General features: G+C 41.6%; 1 protein-coding gene across 1 annotated transcript in view; it reads left to right on the top strand.

The window, feature by feature from the left end:
* Nucleotides 1–23,363, top strand: part of pkd1a (polycystic kidney disease 1a) — a 94,863-nt gene that overhangs the window by 36,752 nt on the left and 34,748 nt on the right. The window contains exons 11-25 of the mRNA XM_042484667.1: nucleotides 1,873–1,994; nucleotides 2,102–2,252; nucleotides 3,939–4,201; nucleotides 4,664–5,044; nucleotides 6,097–6,579; nucleotides 6,713–6,844; nucleotides 8,152–8,327; nucleotides 9,042–9,172; nucleotides 9,886–12,509; nucleotides 14,334–14,531; nucleotides 14,628–14,927; nucleotides 15,054–15,490; nucleotides 16,665–16,815; nucleotides 20,082–20,234; nucleotides 22,615–22,755. Of these exons, the coding sequence (XP_042340601.1) occupies nucleotides 1,873–1,994; nucleotides 2,102–2,252; nucleotides 3,939–4,201; nucleotides 4,664–5,044; nucleotides 6,097–6,579; nucleotides 6,713–6,844; nucleotides 8,152–8,327; nucleotides 9,042–9,172; nucleotides 9,886–12,509; nucleotides 14,334–14,531; nucleotides 14,628–14,927; nucleotides 15,054–15,490; nucleotides 16,665–16,815; nucleotides 20,082–20,234; nucleotides 22,615–22,755 (5,843 nt within the window). The remainder of the gene's footprint in view (nucleotides 1–1,872; nucleotides 1,995–2,101; nucleotides 2,253–3,938; nucleotides 4,202–4,663; nucleotides 5,045–6,096; nucleotides 6,580–6,712; nucleotides 6,845–8,151; nucleotides 8,328–9,041; nucleotides 9,173–9,885; nucleotides 12,510–14,333; nucleotides 14,532–14,627; nucleotides 14,928–15,053; nucleotides 15,491–16,664; nucleotides 16,816–20,081; nucleotides 20,235–22,614; nucleotides 22,756–23,363) is intronic.

The following is a 23,363-nucleotide window of genomic DNA, read 5'->3' as shown; positions in this document are numbered from 1 at the left end:
ATTCAGCAGTTTGCTGTTTTATTAGTGTCTCCTTATTTGCTTGTGTTTGTACTGGACATGTGGTTGTGGTGACATTTATATGGCAGTCTTGCTGCTCAAATTTAGCAGCAGGTCTGATGTACCTACCAGTTATGATAACTGTCAAATGGTATGCAGACTCCGCAGGCGTACGCCAGCGTGCAAATGGTGCGCACCCAGGGTTCTAAATTATAACGTTTGTTTTGTTTTAAAGACGCCACTGCTATAATTGAGCATTGAGAGGACAGATTGGGCATATTTATGTAATTTATGTAAAGGCATTATCATTTAAAAATCATACAACCCTTAATTGAAATTAAACTACTGAATCAACAGTCCAAACATTCTCACACACACACACAGGAGGTTACAGACAGGGAGGAAAAGCAACAGCTATGACAAGTTTCCTTCAGTGGTAGACATAATTAGACTGAGGTCCAATTTTTTTTCTTCTTTTAAAAGTTTTTCTGTCGCCTCACAACAGCTATAATATATAGAACGTTTTGACTAAACATATTGTACTTCTGTGGTTGACAGTCTACATTTATTGATTGATTTATATTTGTTAACAGATTAAACCTTCATTGCACTGCATGAGACTAATAACCTAGCATCAGATATTCACAGAAAATCGGCTTTTTCTATAAAATGTAATGTTTATGGTCTAAACTCAGCCGGTCAGCTTTTTGTTCAGGTGACAGCCAGGTGTTTCCCATTTTGCCTTCGATCATGCAGTCTGTTAAGCGCAGCTGTGGCACAGTTCACTGAAATATTATGGAAATTGCAATATGTCCAAGTGCAGTATCCAAATCGCAGCAGCTGCAATTTTCTGATAAAGGTAAAATGTGTCACAACATGCCACTTTAGATGAAGAATTGTGGTGCTATTGAGATGACTACAAATCGTACATCAGAGGTTGAGAGGCATGCTTGTTTGGTACATCACAACATTATTTTATGTTATTTTATTTTTTGGGGATGCAGAATAATATCAGCACATCATTGGTATTGGCGGTTATTGACAATATTATAATATTACAAACCCCCATCTGCTGGTCAGCCATCACAATAAGAGTAGGCATAACATGATGTTAATTCCACTGCAGGAGAGACTTGATAATCACTAAAATTATGTGGGGGGAAAAGTTGGATATATTGATATCAATATCGGTTATTGACCAAATGAGTTGTTATATATCAGCATATGGGATACTGGTAAAAAAATCCATTATCGTGCATCCCTATTTTTTCAGTTAAAATTAAATGCTAAAATCACCATCCGATTAAAATTGTGACTTATATTATATAAAATCACTATATTATTATATGTATCATCACTATGTATACATTTAAGTTCCCCAAAAAGACTATTTATGAGATGGAAAGCCTTCAAAGAAATATATAGTCAATAGTCTTTAGGGAAACCAGCACAGTCTGCTAAAACAGAGCTGGAGGACCGTGTAACTGTGAAATGAAGTGTAAGTGAGGCGTGTGTGTGTGTGTGTGTGTGTGTGTGTGTGTGCGTGCGTGCGTGCGTGCGTGCGTGCGTGCGTGCGTGTGTGTGAGAGAGAGAGAATCTGACTGTTTAGTTGTGTTTCTTGGGTCCAGTCTGTCTTTGATATTGTGTTGGTATCAGTCTGCACTGAGCTGATGAAGTGTTCTGCCTTTAATATCTTTAACAGTAGTTTTGTTTGCTCTGTGTCTTCAGAGGATTGTTCTCCTTCTCTATTTCTCGCAGAGCAATTTGTTAGAGTGGACTGCAGCTGAGTTCATCATTTTTTATAAATTGCATCCACTATCTCTCTCTTCTGTCTAAATCCCTCAATCCTCCCTCCTCTTTTGTCGACTTCTACAGTGCGTGTTCCAGACGCAGGTATTTACACTGTGGGCATGGCTGTGTTCCCCTCCCATAACCCTTTGCAACGCGCCCCGTCTGCTCGGCTCTCTGCTCCACAACCTTCTCGCGGTGGCATAGAGGTGAGGAGGAATCTCAGCTTGTTTATTTCATCATGGCACTCTTCTCCTCAAACCTTTTTTTTTTTCCATCAACCTTTCTGTCTGTTTTTTCTCATTTCTTCACCCAGGTGTTGTTGTTCCCAGCTATGAGCTTCGTTCAGGCGGGTCGTCTGTCCTCCCTTGAGTTTGTCACTCAGGAACTCAGCTTGCAAATCCACGTCAGATTCCAGACCTACAGACCTCACTGTCATTATCCCGGCCTGCACCTGCTGCTACCGAGTGAGTCAAACATAGAAACCCACACTTGACACGTAAAACCATTCACACATTCCTAGTGAGTATCGTGGTGAAAAACCCATAAGCCACCTGAGCCCACACCTCCAGTTAGACAGCAACATCCACATGCGCACACGCACGCACAAACACACACAAACACACACACACTGACACCGACCAGCCTTGTTTGAAGTTGTTAGGTTGGTGAGCATGAAAGTGAAGTTTGCTTGGAGACAGAAAGTAGGGCAAAACAGGAGTGGAAGAAAACAAGCCCAATCAAGGTCACCTCTCTTCAGAGCGCTTCCTGACACCGTCCAGACACATAACCACAACACCGTGCAGCACAAAAAAATTTAGATACTTTGTGGTTTTTTTTGGTACATCTCCACTGAGACGTGCAATACACAGAGGTGCAGAGAGCGGATGAACATGAAAGATGTGTGAAACGGAAGTCCACACAGAGCAGAGAGCCGCTTGGTAAAGAAGTCAGAGAACATATGAAACTTTGACTTTGATCCTTGAGTGTCGCCGTAGAGAAGGCGACAGCTGAGATAATGAGATAATGCGACTGGATTGTTAATGGCTCGGAAAGCACATTTGCCCCACTCTGCACAGAGATAGATAGCAGACCAGCACACCAGCTCCCACTGTAAGTTCACACACATTAAGATTCCACAAGTGCAGACTTTTTGGCTCATTTTGGAGAAGATACTCACTGGCTGGATTTCTTCTTCATGAAGCAGTAATTCATAGCATTTATCTACGGTTTTGCTTAGACGTGTTTGTTAGATGTAAAGTGTTGAGCAAAATCACATTTACAAACAAGCTTTAGATTCTAATTTTATTTATTTATTTTACCTTTATTGTGAATTCTTCCTACTGAACTTTGCCAGAGTATTTACATTTTCTGCAACTTTAGTGGTGCAATTGGTTAGAGTGACGTCTGGTTGTCGAGATATTTGAGATATTTGAGATATTTGAAATCCAGACTTATGTCTGAATCTTCTTTTATATGTGTATGTGTGTTATGTATGTTTATGTGTGTCTATGTGTGTTGCTACGTGCTACATTGTGGCATTTTCAAGAATTGGTCCATAAAAATTCAATTCTCAGTGAAATTAAGTCAATATCACCCCCATTTCACATATGCCCCCCTCTTCTAGTTCACTTGGACTCCAGAATGAACTGGTAAGAGTTTGGTGGTTGAAGGTCAAAGGTCACTGTGACCTCAGAAAACATGTTTTTGGCCATAACTCAGGAATTCATATGCCAATTACGATAAAAAAATTTTTTAAAAAATCACACAAATGTTTAATAGGATACGGTTATTAAGTGATCATATTTTATATCCAAAAGTTCAAAGGTTAACTTCACTGTGACATCACAATGTTAAGCAAAAACACTTCTGACCAGGAACAGACGGTCAGACATTTGGTCAGATACTGAATTGGTGACACCAATCTTTGGTGTCCATCTTTAGAAACTGTGCCGAATGTAAAGATCTTCTGTGCTGTCGGAGGGAAGATGTTTATAAAGCCTCCATGTTGTCACAGACGTGGATGTAAGCTGAGAGTGCAATGTGATGGTGCACAGAGGCATACAAACACAAAGCAGTAATTCTAGTTTTTAATATGTCTAAACTTTAATTAAAAGTCAATGAATTAAAATAAGGTCCATGTTGTGTCTCAGGCTGTGGGGGTCCAGCTTGTGCCCCGGTGGCTGTGTGTGTCCCCAATGACACCAGGAGCGACGATCCTCCCTCTTGCCCTGGACTGGAGCAGTGGTGTCCCTTCCAGCGCCGCTGCCTGCCCCTCTCCAATCCCTGCCAGCCATCTTCCTGTCCTAACTGCACGCAGGCTCACCGTCTGCCCCCCGGGGCGCTGAGGCCCAGATACACCCTGCAGAATGAGGTGGTCTTCACTCTACCGGCAGGACCAGCTTCACACATACTGGTGAGATGATTCGCTTTTACCTTTTTCTTTAATCCTTTGAAACCTGGAGCGACATCATTTTTCTTGTGCTGCTTTCAGACGCCTTTTGTAAGTATTCAAACATCCGAACCGTGAGTAAATTGTTGCAATTTTCTTTTAAAAAACATGGGTAATAAGGCAATGAGCAACTTGGTAAGATTTGTTTCAAAATTTGCAAGAAATATGTAGATTTAGAAGTTTTTTCTGTGGGGAAAAAAAAAAAAAGCTATGGAAAATCTATATTTATAATGATAATTATAGCACAAGAAAAAAGAAAAAAGAAAAGTGATGTCGCTCCAAGTTTCAAATGGTTAAAAGGGAATGGAGTATTTAATGTTCAATACCAGAATGAACATTTGGTGGCTTCCATCTGTTCAACAGTTCAGGCATTGCAGCAGGTGTTCAAGGTCTAAGTAACACCTTCCTGATCCCTGCTTGTTTCAGGTACAAGAACAACTGGAGGATCTCCTCGTGTCCCGTGGCGATGTCATCGCCCTGCAGCATGATGCTGGCCCCGCCTCCCTTCTCCGTTGCCAGTCGTCCCCACACTCACCATGGCGACAGCCTGTCTTAGCTCTCAACCAATCAGAGTGGTTCTGGATCAACAACACCGGACAGGCAATAGATGCCTCGGCTGACCACGATGCTGACCGCCTGCCTGACCCGGAGCTTGACGTGAAGGCGCTGGTGGAGGATGGTGAAGGAGGGTGGCTGGAGGAAGAAGTTTGCCCCATCAGAGTGCTCTATGTGGGACACAGTGAGACTCAGCTGCAGGGAGCACAGCTGTCTGCTGGTCTGCCCCAGCCCGGACTCTACAGCCTGCTGGTAAGACATCAAAGCTGTGTGTCAAATCCCAGCATGCAGCTATATTTTTACATGTTTTTTTTTCAATGTTAACACAAGTCACAAACACAAGTGTTTGCTGTATAAGTGTGTTTGACTATTTCCTATTTTTGTCGTACACTTAGTTATAATAATAAGAATATTAATAACAATAATAATGATAATAATAATAATAACTCTGTTTTTAAAGAATAATAATAATAATAATAAATAACTCTATTGATAAAGCACCTTTAAAAACAGAGTTTACAAAGTGCTTTGACAAACAAAGCAGAGCACAGGCAAAAATCTGAGGCAATATAATAACAGAAGCCAGACAAGAATTTAGGTAGAATTAAACAAGTAATTAAAGGCAAAACATCTTAGAAAAATACATTAACAAAATAAAGACAATAAACACTGATTACTATTATTATTGTTATTAATAGTTATTATTATTCTAATAGTTAATTAATATAATAATACTTATAATAACAATAATAATAAACAAGATCAAGACAGAACAAAAAAGACAAATTAAAAGGCAACGATAAAAGCAAGTCTATAGAAATGGGCTTTGATAGGTGATTTAAGGATTATTTGAGCCTTTACTCCTCAGGCAGGTCTTTCCAAAGCTGAGGGGCCCTTATGGCGAAAACACGATCACTTTTTGATTTAAGCCTTGGCTTTGAAACAGCTAGAAGGACCCTACCTAAAAATCTAAGGCAGGGAACTGGCTCATAAGGTCTCCTCATTCCTCTTCTGTGGCTTGGAGCCAAACTCAGAAAAGCTTAGTAAAATAGTGCTCAGTAAAATATTAAAATCAATTCTAAAATTAACAGGGAGCCAAAGGAGAAAAGCCAGCATTGAGGTGATGTGATGTCGTCTGTTAAAAACAGCAGGAAGTCGAGCTGCTGCGTTCTGAACTAGTTGGAGGGTGGAGAGGGAATTTTGGTTGATGTCACAGAGAGAAGATGAACGTGTGATTGACTGTTGTCAGGTTCTGACTTTGTTGTATTAACAAAATAATTGAGACAAAATTTGAAAAATTCCAGGTAACTTCAGCCGAGCCATCATACCCAGCCTCAGCTTCGTGCCCGTTGCGGGTGGTGCCTCCTCTGGGCTTGACAATCCTCCACCCACCTCCCCAGAATGGCACCCTCTACCTGCAGCCCAACGACACCCAGCTGCTGCTCCGCGTCCAGTCTCGCTACCTGACAAAGGCATTTCGGCGTGGCAGTAATCGCAGCGTGACCTTCCAGCCTGAATGTCCCAAAGAGTTTTCTTCCAAGGCGGTGCTCTGTCAGCCCGGGCCGAGCTCAGGGGCCGGGGTCGAGGTTTCAGAGCCCAGCCTGTACGCGGTGCTGGATCTGAGCCTGGGGACGGAGGAGCAGGGGAGTCCAATGCAGCTGGAGCTAGAGGCACATAATAACGTGACGGAGGCCAGCCTGTCTGTGGTCGTCCATCTTGAAGAGCCGCTCAGAGGACTGATGGTGAAGCCGCACCCTGCACACCGGGTGCTGATGGAGTCGGTCGTGGTGAGTGTGTGTTTGTGTGTACTTCAGTGATAGTTGTACTAAGAGTTCATATCAGGTGTTGATGCTATACACACTGCACTGTCCTATACTCAACGTGTCTTCATGTGCCTGTGTGTGTTTGTGTGTGTGTTAGAGCTACACAGCGTCAGTGCTCAAAGGCTCCAATCCCACATTTAAATGGACAGTGGATGACAAGCCGTACTTCACCTATTACAACACCGTCCTCAACGTCATCTACCAGCATGCTGCCATCTACAAACTCACTGTGAGTTTCTGTTCACACCTAACGAGTCCAACTGCCAGACTATCGCAGGAATACTAATCGTTTAAATTAAATGAAAACAAACACAAATCCAGTCTTCATCCTTCAGAAAAGAGCCATAAGAGTTGTAAACAAAGCCATTTACAGAGAACCCACAAACCCACTTTTTATCAAATTAAACTCTCATATTAAAAGATCTGGTGAAATGGTTCAAATCATGAACTACTGAGTATACGACTAGATAACTGAGCATTGGATTATAATCCACGAGTTGAGTGAGTGTTTGTAAACTGATTTTTTGCGACACTTTTGCTGTTGTTAAATATGGTCAAAACAAGTTTTATCAGGAATTCAGGGTAACATGACACACTGATATACAAATAGACATTTTTAGTGTGAAGTATTCCTTTAAGATGTGGGCAGTAGGTTTTTCTGAATCTTTTTTTTTTCTCTAAATAATTGATGGGTTCTATTTTTTTTATTTGAATAATTTACCGAATGCTTAAACATGCATAAATGCCATGTAGATCAGGATAGAGATAGCCAAATCAACAACATGCACATATACATATACCAGATCTGATCAAATGACAAAAACAAGTGTTTTTCAAACCAGAGGAATATTTTTACATTTTTTCATGTTTTTCACTGTAGAAAGTGCTAAAAAAAATGACAATTGAAGCAGGTTATATTATGTTTAAACTTGACCAAAAACGTGTTATATGCTTCGATAAACATGTAGAAAAAAATTGTTCCTTATCTTCAGTAATTGATTACACTTCATGTTTGTTTGATTTTTTTATTCTTCAATTTCAGTTAAATTTCATTTTGAGTAGCACTAAATCAAAATACTGTTGAGTATATTTGGTTGGAAGAATACACAGGTCCACTTTAGGGGTCGGCATCTCATCATGCATATTAGTAATGACTGATTTAACCTCATTAGTTATTAAAATAAATGGTGCCATTTTCTCCAGCTGAGAAAACCCATTTATGTTTTTATGTCATGGAATGGCAGTGATGGTGAAATAACAACTTAATGCATCACAATTTTGAGTAAAAGTATCTGAAGAAATACATTAAGAGTATGACCAAAGAAATGTTTTGTTTTCAAAACAAACATGTTGAAGTTTGTATTAAAAAAACTCTTATTCTAAATTAGTTGACCCCTGCACCAGATTGGTCATATCATGAGTTTTCACCTCGTAGTGTTTCTATCACAATTATCGCTAACATACTTTAGATGTAACACAAGACTTTATCTTCTTTCCAGCTGTCTCCAAACATCTAACTGGGTCATTTCCTTTCAGGTGACGGCCATGAACCATGTCAGCACCCTCACAGAGCATTTCAACGTCACTGTAGACCGGCTGCAGCCCATGGCCAACCTCACAGTGAAGGGTGTGCCAGATGTGGTCCCTCAGGGCTCCACGCAGACTCTCACCACCTCTGTGCTCGTCGACATGTCTGTAGCTGCCACCTTCCGGTATGAACAGACGGGGGACAGAGGGACAGAATCATAGATTGATAGACAGATAGAGACAGTGTGGTGTGTTTATTAACTAAAATGCCAAAAAAAGAACGGCCTCTTTTTCTCTCCTCGTCTTTATTTTTAAGGCTCAGTGAAAACACAGTGCATCTGTTTGTGTTTGACTGCTCCTTTCTTCTCCTCTATCTGCCTCTGTCTTTCTCTTTGCTCTTTTCTCTGTTTTTGTCTTCCTGTGCGCCATAATAGCACTGCAGCAGTCATACCATGCAGAGCCTTGGATTTATAACTGTGTGGTTTGAGCAGATTGCTGACAAGAATTTTCCCTTCTGCTCGGCTGTTTCCCCTCCACTTTTTTTCTCTCCCTTTTTCTTCCACTCTTTCTCTTTTACTCCTCTCTCTCCCTCTCTCTTTCACATTCCCACCCTCTCAACTATAGCGCACTCTTTCACTTAGTTTTACCTCCACTCTCACCATTCTCGGTCCGGAGAGGCTTCCTGAGTTTTGAGTTTCCACTTCTCCTCGTCCAAAAATCCTCTACTGCCTCTTCAGAGAAGATTCTCACTTTCCAGCTAGTGACTGTGAGTGTGTGTGTGTGTGTGTGTGTGTGTGTGTGTGGATTTAAATGGTTTGCAGTGCATTTATTCAGCTAAGCTCCATGCATTTCTGCAGGTCCTAAGTCAATGGTTTCACATTGTCTCTGTTATGCTACAGATGGTCTTTCGGTGATGGTGGATATAAGGAATTTGAATACAAGCCCCCCTACGCTCCCTCCCTTCTCTGTCCAGACTCCCCCAATCAAGTCCTTCTAAGCAACAACGTCACATATATTTACTCTCAGCCAGGTAAGCCCTCGCCATCTCCATGTCTGTCTGATGAAAATGTTTAAAAAAAGAGCAGTGTGAAGGATTTAGTGGCCTCTAGCTGTCATGACTGCAGATTGCAACCAGCTGAAACTTCTCCTGGTTAGAATTCCTTTAGTGTTCATTGTTCAGGAGGTTTTAAAAGGGGGGCAAATTATTTACAGAGGTCTCAAAGCAAAAAACGGATCAGGTGATTTTAACAGGTAAAAATACTGAATAAAGGAGTCTCACAATACAAGTCAGGGTGTCTCCAACACTCTTTGGCATGTCGCAGACGCCGATTGGGCTGCACTGATAACTTAAAGGAGGTTTTTAGAGGGAGTTAAATTATCCGCAGAGGTCACTACTGTTCTTTACGGAGAGGCTGCTTACTACAGTGGCTGATGCAAAAATGCAAATGACCCTATCTAGAGTCACTGTTTGATTTGTCCGTTCTGGGCCTCTGTAGAAATATGGCTGATTTCCATAAATGAGGACCCACTCTGTATGTAGATATTAATGGCTCATTGTAAGGTAACACAAACACAATGTTTCTAATTTTCAGGTGATGATGCACTAAAAAAAACATACTTATGTCTTTATATCCATTTGCGTGAATAAATCTTCCTATGTTCTACAAACTGGACCTTTAAGCAGGTAATTAATGGCACTGAGCTAATTTCAGCTCTTTTTTTTTCTTCCCTCTTTCTGTACAGGAATATACAAAGCCGTAGTGTCAGTGTCCAACCGTTATCAGAACATCAGTCAGAGCATCAACATGAGCGTCTACAGCATCCTCACACGTGTCGATATTCAAACAGAACCACGACTCCTCCTCAAGGGAAAATCTGCTGATTTTGAGGCGCACCCTCTGCCCTCACCCTACGGCATTCACTATGACTGGCACTTTGGAGATGGTTCTGCCACGCTGCAAGGTCGCCGCGTGGCTCACACCTACGCACAGAGCGGCCTTTTTAACATCTGTGTGTCTGTAAACAACACCATCAGTTCTATGGAGGCTTGCGCCGAGATGTTTGTGTATGAGGAGATTGAAGATTTAATAGCAGAAAGCTCATCTCCGACAGAGCTTCACAGTCCTACGACAGTGTGGGCACGGCTCGCATCAGGAAACAACATCACATGGACATTCTCCATGGGAGATGGGACCATAAACATAACATCCGAACCGCAAGTTTCACACAGCTACGTCAAAGAGGGGAATTACACCGTGAATGTGACCGCTTCAAACGCAGTGAGCTCTGGCTGGACAATCCTTCCAGTGCACGTGTTTGTCTTCCAAGTTGTGAGGATGGAGCCGTGCGGATGTGTCCAAGAGCGGACCCCTGTCAACTTTCAGGCTTGGGTGTCCGGTAATGCATCAGCTCTTCTTTATGAATGGAGCTTCGGTGATGGAAGCCCAAAAGAGACACACCACGGAAACCCCAAAGTGTCGCACACGTACTGGACAAGCGGGAGCTACCACCTCTCTCTGCTTCTTTTCAGCGGTGTAAACAAAGTGCCCAAAGACAGCTTCCTCAAGCAGGTGTGTGTGCAGCCAGCTTTAACCAACATGAGCCTCACCCTTGAGAAATCACACTATGCTGTTGGGGAGGAGATCCGGTTCAGAGCCAGAGCTGAGCCAGAGTTTAACTACACCTATCAGTGGGACTTTGGCAGAGAGGAAGACCCTGTGCTCATCATGGGTTCTGGGAATATTGTGACAACGTATAAAAATCCTGGTCATTACAATGTGACTGTCACTGTCTTCAATAACATCTCCAGCAGTAACACCAGTGTTGCCATTGAGGTTTTGATGCCCATAGGTCCAATTGTGATTCAACATAACGGCACTAAATATAACAACCTGACTCTCAGAGCACCGTACACTTTCACAACATCTTCCATGGCTTCGGATGTCACTTTCATCTGGAACTTTGGAGATGGAAATATGCTTACAGGCCAAAATGTCCCCCACTCCTACAACGTTTCTGGAAACTACAATATCACACTGACAGCAGTCAACACCGTCAGCAGGAACCACACCTTTTTACCTGTTGCTGTGCTTGCAGCAATAACTGGGTTGACTGTCAACGCTAGCTTGATAAATGTCCCTCTTAATGCCTCAGTCCACTTCGAGGCCCATATGGATGAGGGAGATGGCGTCCGGTACTCTTGGAACTTGTGTGACCGCTGCACCCCAATTCCAAGGACCCACACCATGTTCTACACCTTCCGCTCCGTCGGCACTTTCAACATTATTGTGACAGCGGAGAATGACGTGGGAATGGCACAAGCGAGTATCTTCCTGTACGTCCAACGTGAGCTGGAGGGGTTGCAGATTTTAACAGACGAGGAGTCTGGCGCAGGCGAAGGCACGGGATTGGATGGTTGCTGCTTTGCCACAAACCTTGTTCTCCACCTTCATGCGGGATTAAAGGAAGGAACCAACATGACGTTTACATGGAACCTCATCAAAGAGCCAGACCCCCTTAGCTCAAGCTACAACATAAGTGGGAAGACGGTGGAGGTGAATTATTCCACACCGGGCCCGTGCGACATCTCTCTGCGGGCAGCCAACCTCCTGGGCCACCTGTCCGTCAACAGAACCATCCTCTTCCTAGAACCAGCCGGAGGGGTGTACCTGCAGATCAGCGACAACCCAGTCGCTGTCAATGCATCAACTAACCTGACAGTACTGAGTGGTGAAGGCTCGGACTTAAAATACCGTTGGTCTGTGAATGGCGACGCGATGCCGTGGACAGAGCACTGGAACACTCACACCTTCATCAGTCCTGGCCTAAAGCTGGTGACTGTGGAGGTCTTCAATCAAGTCAGCTCAGTGGTCAGGTCAAAGAATGTCAGTGTCCAGGAAGTCATTTCTGAGCTCAACTTCTCAGCTACCAATGTGACAGAGCAGGGTTACGTAGCGACAGGCGCCAACGTTTCACTGCAGGGGGACGTACTAACAGGAACCAATGTGACATGGACATGGATGTTGGAAGGAAGAATTGAAACGGGAAGGAATACTTCTTTGATTTTCCACGAGCCAAAAACAGCCATCATTACTCTGAATGCGACTAATGATGTCAGCGGGCGAGTGTTTTCCAGAGAGTTCTTTGTTCAGGATAAGATTCAGGGACTGGAGCTGAGGGCAAGTCAGAAGATCGCAGCAGTTGGTGAGAAGGTGGAGTTCACCATATCTATGGCAGCAGGCTCCGACGTTCAACTCATCCTCAGCATCAGCGGAGATGCCACTGTTATTCCTGAAATCAACAAAACCTACGTCCACACATTCAGCAGGGTGGATACGTACATGGTGAATCTCACTGCTCACAACCAGGTAAAGTCAAAGCAGCATGCATAAAGGTCATTTTTAAGAGCTTTTAGAAAACATTTCAACATTAAAAACAGACGTCACACGTAATACTATCACATAAAACTGACTCCTTTGCATCAGTTAGGGCTCCCACGTAATTACATGGACGAATTTCAAATCTTTCCAACAACAATTAATGTTATTACAACAAAATTCCATGACTTTCCCAAAACTTGTAATGATTTTTACAAATGACTTGATTTTTTCAGGCCTGTAAAATGTGGTTGTAAAATTTAATGACTTTTCCAGGCTTTCCATGACCGTGGGAACCTTGATCACTATTTTTTCTCAAAATGCACATATAGTTTTGTCACTGTGCGCATAAGATAACCCATAAGGTGTGTTATCACTGCCTGACATATGGATGTATTTACACATTTGTGCTTGCAATCCAATGATGCTATTATTGGCACAAGCAGTAGCAACCGTATGGCTCTACTGTAAGTGTCTTTAATTCTTTGCATATTGCTCTTTACACAGAAACCCTGACATGTAAACCTACATGTTGCACAAGCATATGATTGAGGATGTTGTTGATATGTTCATTGTCATCTGTTATGTTATCTGTAACATGCTGGCAAAGACATTAGACCTCACATCTTACTTACTAAGCATAATGTCACTTGATGCCATTAAGCAGTCTTTTAGACAGAAAAGTTTTATTTTATTTTATTTATTTATTTTACATTTCTGTTTTGGTTTGGGTAGGCAGTTTTTTTAAAAGGCCAAAACAAAAAAAAAGAATCCCAGAATTTGAAAATACAGCCCGCTGCAGCTCCCTTCTCTCCATCCTGAGCCCTTTCTTCCCAAACAAGTAAAGGCATATGCCTGTGCTTCATACAGTAACCTGTACGAGCAGCTGATTAGTCATTAATTGCAGTCATCTCGATTGTGATTTTGATTTTGAGGCTGTTACATGGCGGCAATTCCATGAGAATTATAGCCCTGTTTTTATGCCATTTTCCGTCCCAGTGATAGCCGTGCCTGGAGGCACTATGTGTTTGGGTTGTCAATACATTTGTACATAACACCCCCATGAATGTGATATCCCCAAAAAAGCCTTGAGGGAATTCCTTCAAATTTTGAACAAACTCAGACTCAGTGACAAACTGATTCGATTTTGTTGGTCAAAGGTTAAGGTCACTGTGACCTCGCAAAACATATTTTTGGCCATGAATTAACAATTCATTCGCTACTTATGACAAAATTTTGTACAAATGTCTAATAGTATTAAATGTTGTGATTAAATTGATTGAATAAATTTTATATCAGAGATTTAAACTTCGCTTGAATCAGCCGCAGCAGTGAGCGTTTAGCTCCATTTAGCATAAGGCTAAACGGTAAAGCAACATTTTCTCTCCATCACTTTAGGCACAATGACATCTGACTTGCTTTTAGACTCTCTTTTTTAAAAGTCTGTCATCCCGTTTTTGGTTGCTTTGCAGCAAGGCAATTGGTGCCAATGCTGCATGTCAATTTCTCAGCCAAATTCTCAACGAGGGAGGTGCACCCTCCTCTGCATTTGTGAAACACACTATCTTTGAGATGATCTTTGAATGGCCAGTCTCCCATCATGGGCTAGATTTTCAAAAGCCTGAAAACAGAGACAAGAAGAAGTGCAGAAGTCTAGTTTTCTCTTAGACCACTTAAATTGTGGTATGCTCAAAGTTTACTATGGAGTTTTTTGCCCAATTATGCCAAAAAACTTCTTACCCCAGCTTTAACTCTGATGTCTAAGCCAGCAAGATGATTTAGTCAAACTAATGCAGTGCATATTTTTTAATGCAGGTTAGTTTCAAGAGGCGAAACCTCCAGGTGGAAGTGATGGAGCCAGTGCGTGGACTCTCCATCCAAGGAAGCTGCGCAGCAATCCCTGTCGGTGTGAAGAGGTCGTTTGTAGCCAACACCATGACGGGCAAACCTGTTCATTTCCTGTGGACTTTTGATCTGCACCACTCCCACAAGGCACCGCTAATGGGCAAAGAGGTCAGCTATATGAACAATTGTAATGAATAAAAAAAATATTACAATATGACAAACAGCTGTTAAATGGTGATGTGTCTCATTGATTCACACAAACAGGTGTTCTACACGCCAGAAGAGCCGGGTTTATTGACCATCTACCTGAAGGCCATCAACGCACTGCACTCTCAAAACATCACCAAGCACATCCGTGTGCAGAACCTGCTGACAGCAGCAGCCCTGCATGCAGCGCCTCGTGACACTTTCATCAATAAGACGGTTACTCTGATGGCCAATGTGACACCCAGATCTAATCCTGTGGAGTGCTTGTGGGACTTTGGTGATGGCTCTTCTCCAGTTCACACAAACACCACCACTGTGGGCTATGAGTACAGTCATCCGGGACACTACCTCGTCCAAGTAGGGTTCTTTAAACTACATGCGCTCTATAGATCCATGATATATGTGTTGAGCTGTCAAATATGATGCCTTGTGTGAAAGCTTCCCAGTTTTGTGATTGCAACTGTCTGTTTTTCTCCCTGTCAGGTGAACTGCAGTAACCTGGTGAGCTGGGTGTTGGCACAGGTGGAGGTAAACATCAGTGTATTGGAGTGTGAGGAGCCCGAGGTGCAGGTGGTTCAAGCCCCCCGTCTGGCCATCTGGCGCTACCAGCCCACTCTGGTGGAGGCCAGTGTGGATCTGAAAGGCTGCCTACGCTATGGAGCTCAGTACCTCTGGCAGATACTCTCAACCCCCTACTGTGATAATGACAAAGACCCCTCGGTTTCCTCTGGGGTGGCGAATCAGCCCTCTCAGTCTGTTCTAGTTCGTCTGCCAGGGGAAGTGGATGTGCGGCGGCTACAGCTGTCATTGCCTAAGATGGCTCTGCAAGCAGGAAACTACACCTTGGTGTTTTCTATGTCCTATGAAGGCGTGCCGCTCAGGAAGGCTGCCTGTCTACAGCTCAGTGTCATGGCTACCAGGTCAGTGAAGAAATAAAATTGTGAATCTCTGTTTGTGGAGTACATCCATTCCCTTCATTTATTGTTTCTCATTTCTTAATTTACTCTGCAAGTGATACAAAGGTGATGCAGTATGAAACACAATTTTTTTCATCAAAGGGAACCTTCCCTGCAAAATGACCATTTGTAACTCAGTTACTCACTGCATGTTACTTTGAATTCTTGAATAATTTTCTTTTTCTTGCATGCCTTCACAGTGAACAAAGAATCTAAAAAGGTGATCATTCTTCATGAATTAACTGTGTCAAAAACAACAAAACATCCTTTTACAACCTCTCACACAACTCATGTCTAATCCAAGTCTCATTTATCCGGTGGTATGCTTAGTACTTCCCAAAAGCATGCACTTGACGAAAACATTATAATTTAAACCACACAGACAGTGCAAACAGTGCCATGCCCAGCCAAGCTCATACGCACGTGCATGCCCTGGCATGCTACTAGTTGGCAGAAGTGTTTTAAATCATAATGTTTTAGCAAAAAAAACAAGTGTTTGGGAAGTACTGAGCATACAACCAAATAAATAAGACTTCACTTAATGTGGTCCCCATTTCTTGAAGAATCTTCACCTTTATTTCTTCTCCTTTTACCGGGCAAGAAACCAAGAAAAAATATATAGTTTTCTTCACAAATTCAACGTAACACACTGTGAATATTGAATATAGAAATGGTCATTTTGCAAGTGAAGTGTTTTAAATTTGGCTTTAACAATGGCCATTAACAATGGATTCTAATGGTTACCTACCTTCATGGTGAAAAAAAAAGTCCTTTTTTAAGAACTTTTTTAAACAGCGGAAACTAAAATCTTTTCACTCCCAATGCAGGAAAACAAATCATTACTGATATAAAAAATAAAAAGATTTATAATTTGTAAAAGGATAGTACAATGACAAGATGGCCAAGAAAAACTAGTGGACATTTTCCAACAGGAAATCAGATCAACCAATCAGGAGATGTTCGCCCTGCTCTGCGTAGGTTTGCAAAAACCTTTTAGTACACAGAAGCATAATTAAATCTTACCTGTGCTGATCTGTAGATCAGTATCTTCATATTAGATTTGCTTATGACGTTGAATTTAAAATTTGCACTTCTTTGTCTTTTTAATGTTTATGTTAACTCTTTTTTTTCTTGTCAGGCTGATGCCCATCATAGAAGGGGGCACCTACAGAGTGTGGTCGAGGACGCAGGACCTTCAGCTCAATGCGGAGCAGTCCTATGACCCCAACATGGACCCAGACAGCCAGTCACTACTCAGCTATTCCTGGGAGTGTGAAAGCACTTCGAAGGTAAGAGCAGGCGTGTAACAAAAGTCACTTTCACACATTTTGACTGAAAGAGTTGAATGAGCTGTTACCTGTCAAACTGGCAGTTTTCTGTTGCTCACACCAGCAAGGACTTTGTAAATGTTTACGTTCATATGACACTACATTAAAATACATTTATGCCCTCACCACATGTTGTTGATATTTGAGCCACACCTATTTCAATGTAACACCATGTAGTATAAAGGAAAGGATCTGTTCAATGCAGAGATGTGGAAAAAAAAGTGGTAAGTTCACTTTATGAATTAAGAGAAAAATAATACGAAAAGGGCTAGCATCTACTCAGGTTGCCTTACACTGCAAGCCAGGAGCAGTTCTTCAGACAGCATCTGTCAAAATGTAGTTGACGTAAGTCACTTAAAAAAACCTAAATCCACTGAAGTAGAACCAGGGCGGTCAAACGATTAATTTTTAAAATCGCAATTAATTGCAGAATTTCAGTAGCTAATCACGATCAGTAGCATTTTCTTACCACATGTTCACAATTTTATTAATGTGCATTTCAAAACAGTTTTGAAGTTAATATTAACAAGGTAAAACCATTATTACAAGATTGTCTTGATTTGAAATCAAATGACAGCATTTTTTGACTGATGTTGGCTGGTCTGCAGATAGTTGCCACAGAGTCAGCAGAGCTGTAGTTAACCTATTTGATTTAATTTTATATGGTATTCTAGTTTCATATGAGTCTACCTTTAAAACTCAGCCTGGTACAGCCTCTTAAAGACAGGAATATTGGCCTGGAATGCCTGCGATTAAAAAAAATTAAACCATTATGTACAAACTTTAATGGCATTGCGATTAACTCAACGCGATTACGCTGACAGCCCCAATTTGAACTGTTTTTTATTAGCATGGATGTGTTACTGAATGGGCCAACCAGGCCAACCTGGGGGCCCAAATCATCAGGATTCCCTCCCGGTCTTCACCTTCAAAATGTCATTCACATTAACTTACCAACCTGGAAGAGACTCAAAATGACCACAAAGAGTTGCAAAGCCACCACAAAGTCTATGTGTCTTGTTCCTGTGCTGGAGAGGTGGTGGGGCCTTTTGCATATCCGTGCCCAGCGGCCCATTGTCTCATGATCTGCCCATCTTTAGTAGTAAATTATTTCCATGTGTATCTGGGAAAAAAAATAAATGAAGAGTGAACTAGTGGTGTTTTTAAACATCTTCAGGTGCAGGAGGACTCAGAAGAGTTCTCTCTCTCGATATATTCTCCATACATTTGGCTTGTTACTCTAATAGAAATAAAATAGCACTGGATTGTTAAACCATACTTTGCTGTCAAGGATTTATTGGCCTATCTTTAATAGCAAATTCATGGAGTTTAGAGGACAGAATCTATTCTGCAAAGGGACTGTGGAATAATTACGTAACGGTCATCTGGTCCTGAATACTGTAGCTGCCTACAGAGAGACTTGGCAGCATTAATGTGAAGACAAGAACTCAGTTCATTGTGTCTCTTGTACGTGTGTGCATGTGTGCACGTGTGATTGTGTGCATGTGCATGCTTGTACTTGCTTTATAATGAGGATCAAAACACAAGTGAGGACATTTTAACTGGTCCTCACTTCAGAGATTTAAGGGATTTAAGGTTCAGGTTAGATTAGGTTTAGGTTTGGGTTAAGGCATTTAATTGTGATGGTTAAATTTAGGGTTGGGGCAAGGAAATGCATTATGTCAATGATGGTCCTCATAAAGATAGAAGTACAAGAATGTGTGTGTGAGAGTGTAAATTCATTTGGTGTTTTTCACACTCACCGCTTCCTTGGCTGAGTGGGAACACATTCTGCCTGTGCAGCAAAAGACCACAATATAAGACCCAATGGACTGGGTGTGTCCGCATACGTGTGTGTGGGCGCGCGTGGATGCGTACATGTGCACGCGCATGTGTGCATGTGAGGGAGTATGTGTACATCGAAGCAGACAGGCATTTAAAGGGTTATGTAATTGTTAAGAGATAAATTCAGCATTCCACAGCTGGTGCTTTGCTCCCCACCCTGACAATTACAATACACACATAAACAACATGCACACATAACACACTCACTCACAGCTGTGTAGCTGCAGCTGATAAAGAAAGAGAAGGACACACATGTGACCACAAAGAGAAAAATAGTTTCGCACTCTGAAGGACTCAGAGCTGAAACGATAGAGAAAAGACGTAGACAGGAACACAATTGATGAAATGTTCTTCACTGTACTGACCTTAAATACAAATATGATTGTAGGAGAAGATACAGTTGGTTTATAATCAGAAGAAAATATAATTAACCTTGAACTGTGTTGACTTTTATGCACCCCCAAAATGACCATTTGTATATCAATTTCTCACCTTATGTCTCCTCAAATTTATGAAGAAAACTTTTTTTCTCACATGCCTTCACAGCGAATGAAGACTCCAGAAACAGACAGTTTTTGGTGAATGGATGTAAATGGTGTCTGCGTTTAACACCGCAAATCTAAATCAAAACATCTGTTTACAAACTCTCAAACAATTCATGCAGTGTAATCCAAGTCTCAGCTGTATCCTCAGCCCTTCCCAAATGCATGCATTTTTGCCAAATTGGTCAATGAATGAGCTGGAAGGTGGGATTTTAATGGGACAGCAGAGTACAAACGCATGCAATTGCTCAGGCACACAACTCGTCCCTGTGAGAGACTGTTGCCGCCATTAAATGCGGCCCAATTTTACTCCAATTCATGAAGAATTTGCTCTATTTTTGGTTGGTTTGTTCCCTGTGGAAGCATGCAAGAAAAAGTGTTTGTAATGAATTCAGCATAACACTGGGTGACTTATTGTTATACAAACGCTCGTGTTGTTTGTGAAGTATTCCCTTAAAATTATTATTATTATGGCTTTATTTTGTTTACTTACTTTACTGAAATAAGTAAACACATCAATATCTTCCATCAAAAAACACAAAGCAGCCTCCCTTAACGTCTTGTAGCGGAGCTGTTCTTGGGGGAACATAACATGAAAATAATCACAAACACATGAAGATGCCAGGTTATGTAAGGCTTTATAAAACAGAGAGTTTAAAACCCAATCCTATGAGTCATTTCTCTAGTAGTTATAGTGGTGTGATTTGATCTCCTCTGTTGTGTTAGATCATGGCTGCAGCCCCCTGAAATAACCGTATTGTTCTTACAGTTTTTTGTGCAGTAAAGAGGGAATTGCAAAACATTGAGGTTCAATTTCTCACTCCCAATTTCTGCTTGCAGGGTGCAGAGCACTGCTCCAGTCTGAACTTTGGCCTGGGAACCAGCGATCCGGTGCTGGGAATCTCCGGCTCGGAGCTGGAGGCGGGCGTTGAATACACTTTCAGACTGACCATCAGCAAAGACGGCATGGCACCAGAGTCCACCACGCAGACTGTAAGTGCACGCATTTAACTGCCCACATAAATATATTTTTATTTTAAGTTAGTGGTTCCCAACCTACCGGTCAGGACCCCGACAACAAGTTACAAGATGATAAATTGAATTGAAAAAGAAGAAGGAAAAAGTTCTGTTAAACAAATGGGATTTTTGTTCTTTTTCTTTTTCTGAATCCTAACTTTTTTAATTTTATATATGTATACAGCATATACAGTACATAAAGTACACACACACACACATATATATTATGTAGTATGTATATATGATAAATGACCTCAAACCTAGTTTGGCATTTCTGACATTTCTTGTGATCTTTAGGCCAAAATAACACTGATACACTACATATAAAGATTATATTGGCCATAAACCTGTCTCATTTATACGTCCAACTCTAACAAAGACAGCTTATTGCAATTGTTATAAACAAGACAGACCTTCGTCAGTTACAGTTGTGTGATATGAAGGTATATGGTGCGACAGATTGGCAATATGTTTCTAGTGCCAGAGCAGTTGGGTGTGCCTTTTTGTTTTTTCCTAGGATGGTGAAGGCATGACCCACCCTGCTCTCCCTCAGAGTAACGGCAGAGTTAGGGTAGGAATGTCAGGGTAAGCCAATGAGAGACAGACTAAGGCAAAGCAGGGTGAATAATTCCTTTGCCAATCAAAAAAAAAACCCCATAAGCAACTTATATTTGAAGCAAGAAATTTAGCAAATCCGAGCTAGATTCTGACCTGATCTCTTGATTCGGAGTTGATCGTGTGATTTCACTGTTTTTGCATACCTAGCTTCTTCGTAAGGTAACCAGAGGAGGTGTGTGAAGTTGTAAATACAGAAACCTATAACACTGGAAATTGTACTCAGAGGAACCCTAGTTTTACAGTTAAGATTCATTTGTTTTTAACAATAACTTTCAAATGTTTTCTCCTGTGAGGGTTGGAAATCAAAGAAGAAAACAATCAAATGTGATGAAGTACTGTATGGTTATTTTAAACCATCTCCTGATAAACTCAAAGAACAGTTACTGCATCCTGATATATACTGTAATTATTACTGTGATATAAAATTATATATACGGCATATATTTCCTCTAAATATATTTCCTCTAAATGACGCTGTTACGGACTGTTAACCAGAGGACAGTGCCATGTTCCTCATATGTCTTTTCTTACACTAGCATTAAACCAGTTAGAACTGATTTGTCATTGGCCTTTTATAAACTCTGACTCTGCCCTTAATTACTCGAAGGAACTCTGGCATCAGAACAGAGGCTCTCTCTGTAATTTGTGACACACAGCAATCACAGAGTGTTTACAGAGACATCTTCCACAGTGGAAGATGTAGTTAAAGTAGTAATTGTGTTTGATTTGGCTGTTTGAGTTTCATTGAAGTGATGATTAGTCACAATGAGGACAGTCAGTGTTTTCAGCTTCTGTTAGACAGATGGATCGATAGATAGAGAACATGTGTGTTACAATATACTGCCTGTTTGTTTTAGATTTAGAGAGATTTTACTTGAACTGTCGTCAGTTCAATATGTTTCAATCATAGACTGTATAATAAAAATGGACGACATGACAGCTCCCCAAAAGTGAAGCCAAAATATCTCGATCGCCCCTTGGTGGCTGGCTGCAGGACAGGTAATAAATGGGACATGGGCCAAACTAAGAACTCAAAGTACATGTCATATACATTTTTCCCAAGGATGGTTTATGTCATTTAAGGGAGTACTTATCACCATGATGTTTGTTCAAGTGTTTCTTTTTGGTTTTAATTCGTTATTTGGTGCTGTGAGAAGGGGGTGCCATGTCACAGTTAATGGCTGTGTGTGTGTGTGTGTGTGTGTGTGTGTGTGTGTGTGTGTGTGTGTGTGTGTGTGTGTGTGTCAGTTGAGGTGCTCGTGGTCTATGGCGCTGCTTGCAGTTGCAGTTGTGCTGTTGAGTGTGTGGGCAGGACCTCCATACCGCCCATACACCACAACCCCCAGCTGCTACTGTGCAGGCTAGATTGCAGCGGCCATATGCAGGAAGTATTGGCTTCATCTTTGTACAGTGGGACGAAGTCTCCATCTTTATATACTGTCGTTGGTTCACACGTTTCACCAGAAGTTTTTGCTTAACTTATATCTCTTTTTATTCATGTCACACTCATCAATCTTAGTATTAACCGTCATTTTAATAGTCAATTGAATGATTACTCAGATTTCTCCCAAATCTAAAGTTGTTGTTCCCTTGCGTAAACTTTTGCAAGTGTGTAAAAGCGTAAAAGCGCGTGTGATGGAAATTTAAACTGAATGAGAAACTACAGCTGAGGTTGGATTGACTGCATCCTACCTGAAGTGTTAACATATGACGGCATTTATGTGTTTGTGTGTGACAGGTGCTCGTCCAGAGCGGCCATATTCCCATGGTGTATCTGGAGTGCGTCTCCTGTAAGGCCCAGTCCATCTACGAGGTCAGCCAGAACTCGTATGTCTACCTCAGAGGGACCTGCACCAACTGCCAGGGCTTTCACCGTGGGGTATACATACACACACACTCTCACACACACACACACACACACACACACACACACACACACACACACACACAAACTTCACATCTATATCTCTCTGCTAAACAGCAAAATGAGGTCACTGCACCACAGAAGCAACAATGAAATCAACTTTTCCAGATCCTTCTTGTCCCCCTGCTCCACCTCTCGTCTTTATTAAGACTTTCCCTGGGATTTGTGATGCAGTAGTGCGTGGGTGTGAGAATGAGGTCATTGTATAACTGGACCCACAGAGAATATGTTTGGTCCTTACTAACACAAGGAAATAATTCGAAAGACAAAACACTTGTTGAGTCATTCCAGCAGGTCTCAAATTGCGCATACCAGCTGACTGCAAAGTCATCGAAGTAACTAAATAAAGACTTATTATATGTTTTATTACTATTCTTTGTGAGGGCAAAAGCTCTGGCCTTTATTTACTTTCTGTCAGCTACTACCTTAACAAACAACAACAACAGGAAACTGGAAAATACGCTTTAAACAATTTAGAATGTTTACCTTGCGACGTTCAAAACAGTCTAAAGCACTTTTTAAAACTGTCGTCCTTTTTCAACATAACTGTTTTTCTGCCCCAA

Source organism: Plectropomus leopardus, chromosome 4 (assembly GCF_008729295.1).
Source record: "Plectropomus leopardus isolate mb chromosome 4, YSFRI_Pleo_2.0, whole genome shotgun sequence".
NCBI classification, from domain to species: domain Eukaryota; kingdom Metazoa; phylum Chordata; class Actinopteri; order Perciformes; family Serranidae; genus Plectropomus; species Plectropomus leopardus.
Note: the sequence above shows the minus strand (reverse complement) of the source record. Positions and strands in the feature narration are given on the sequence as shown.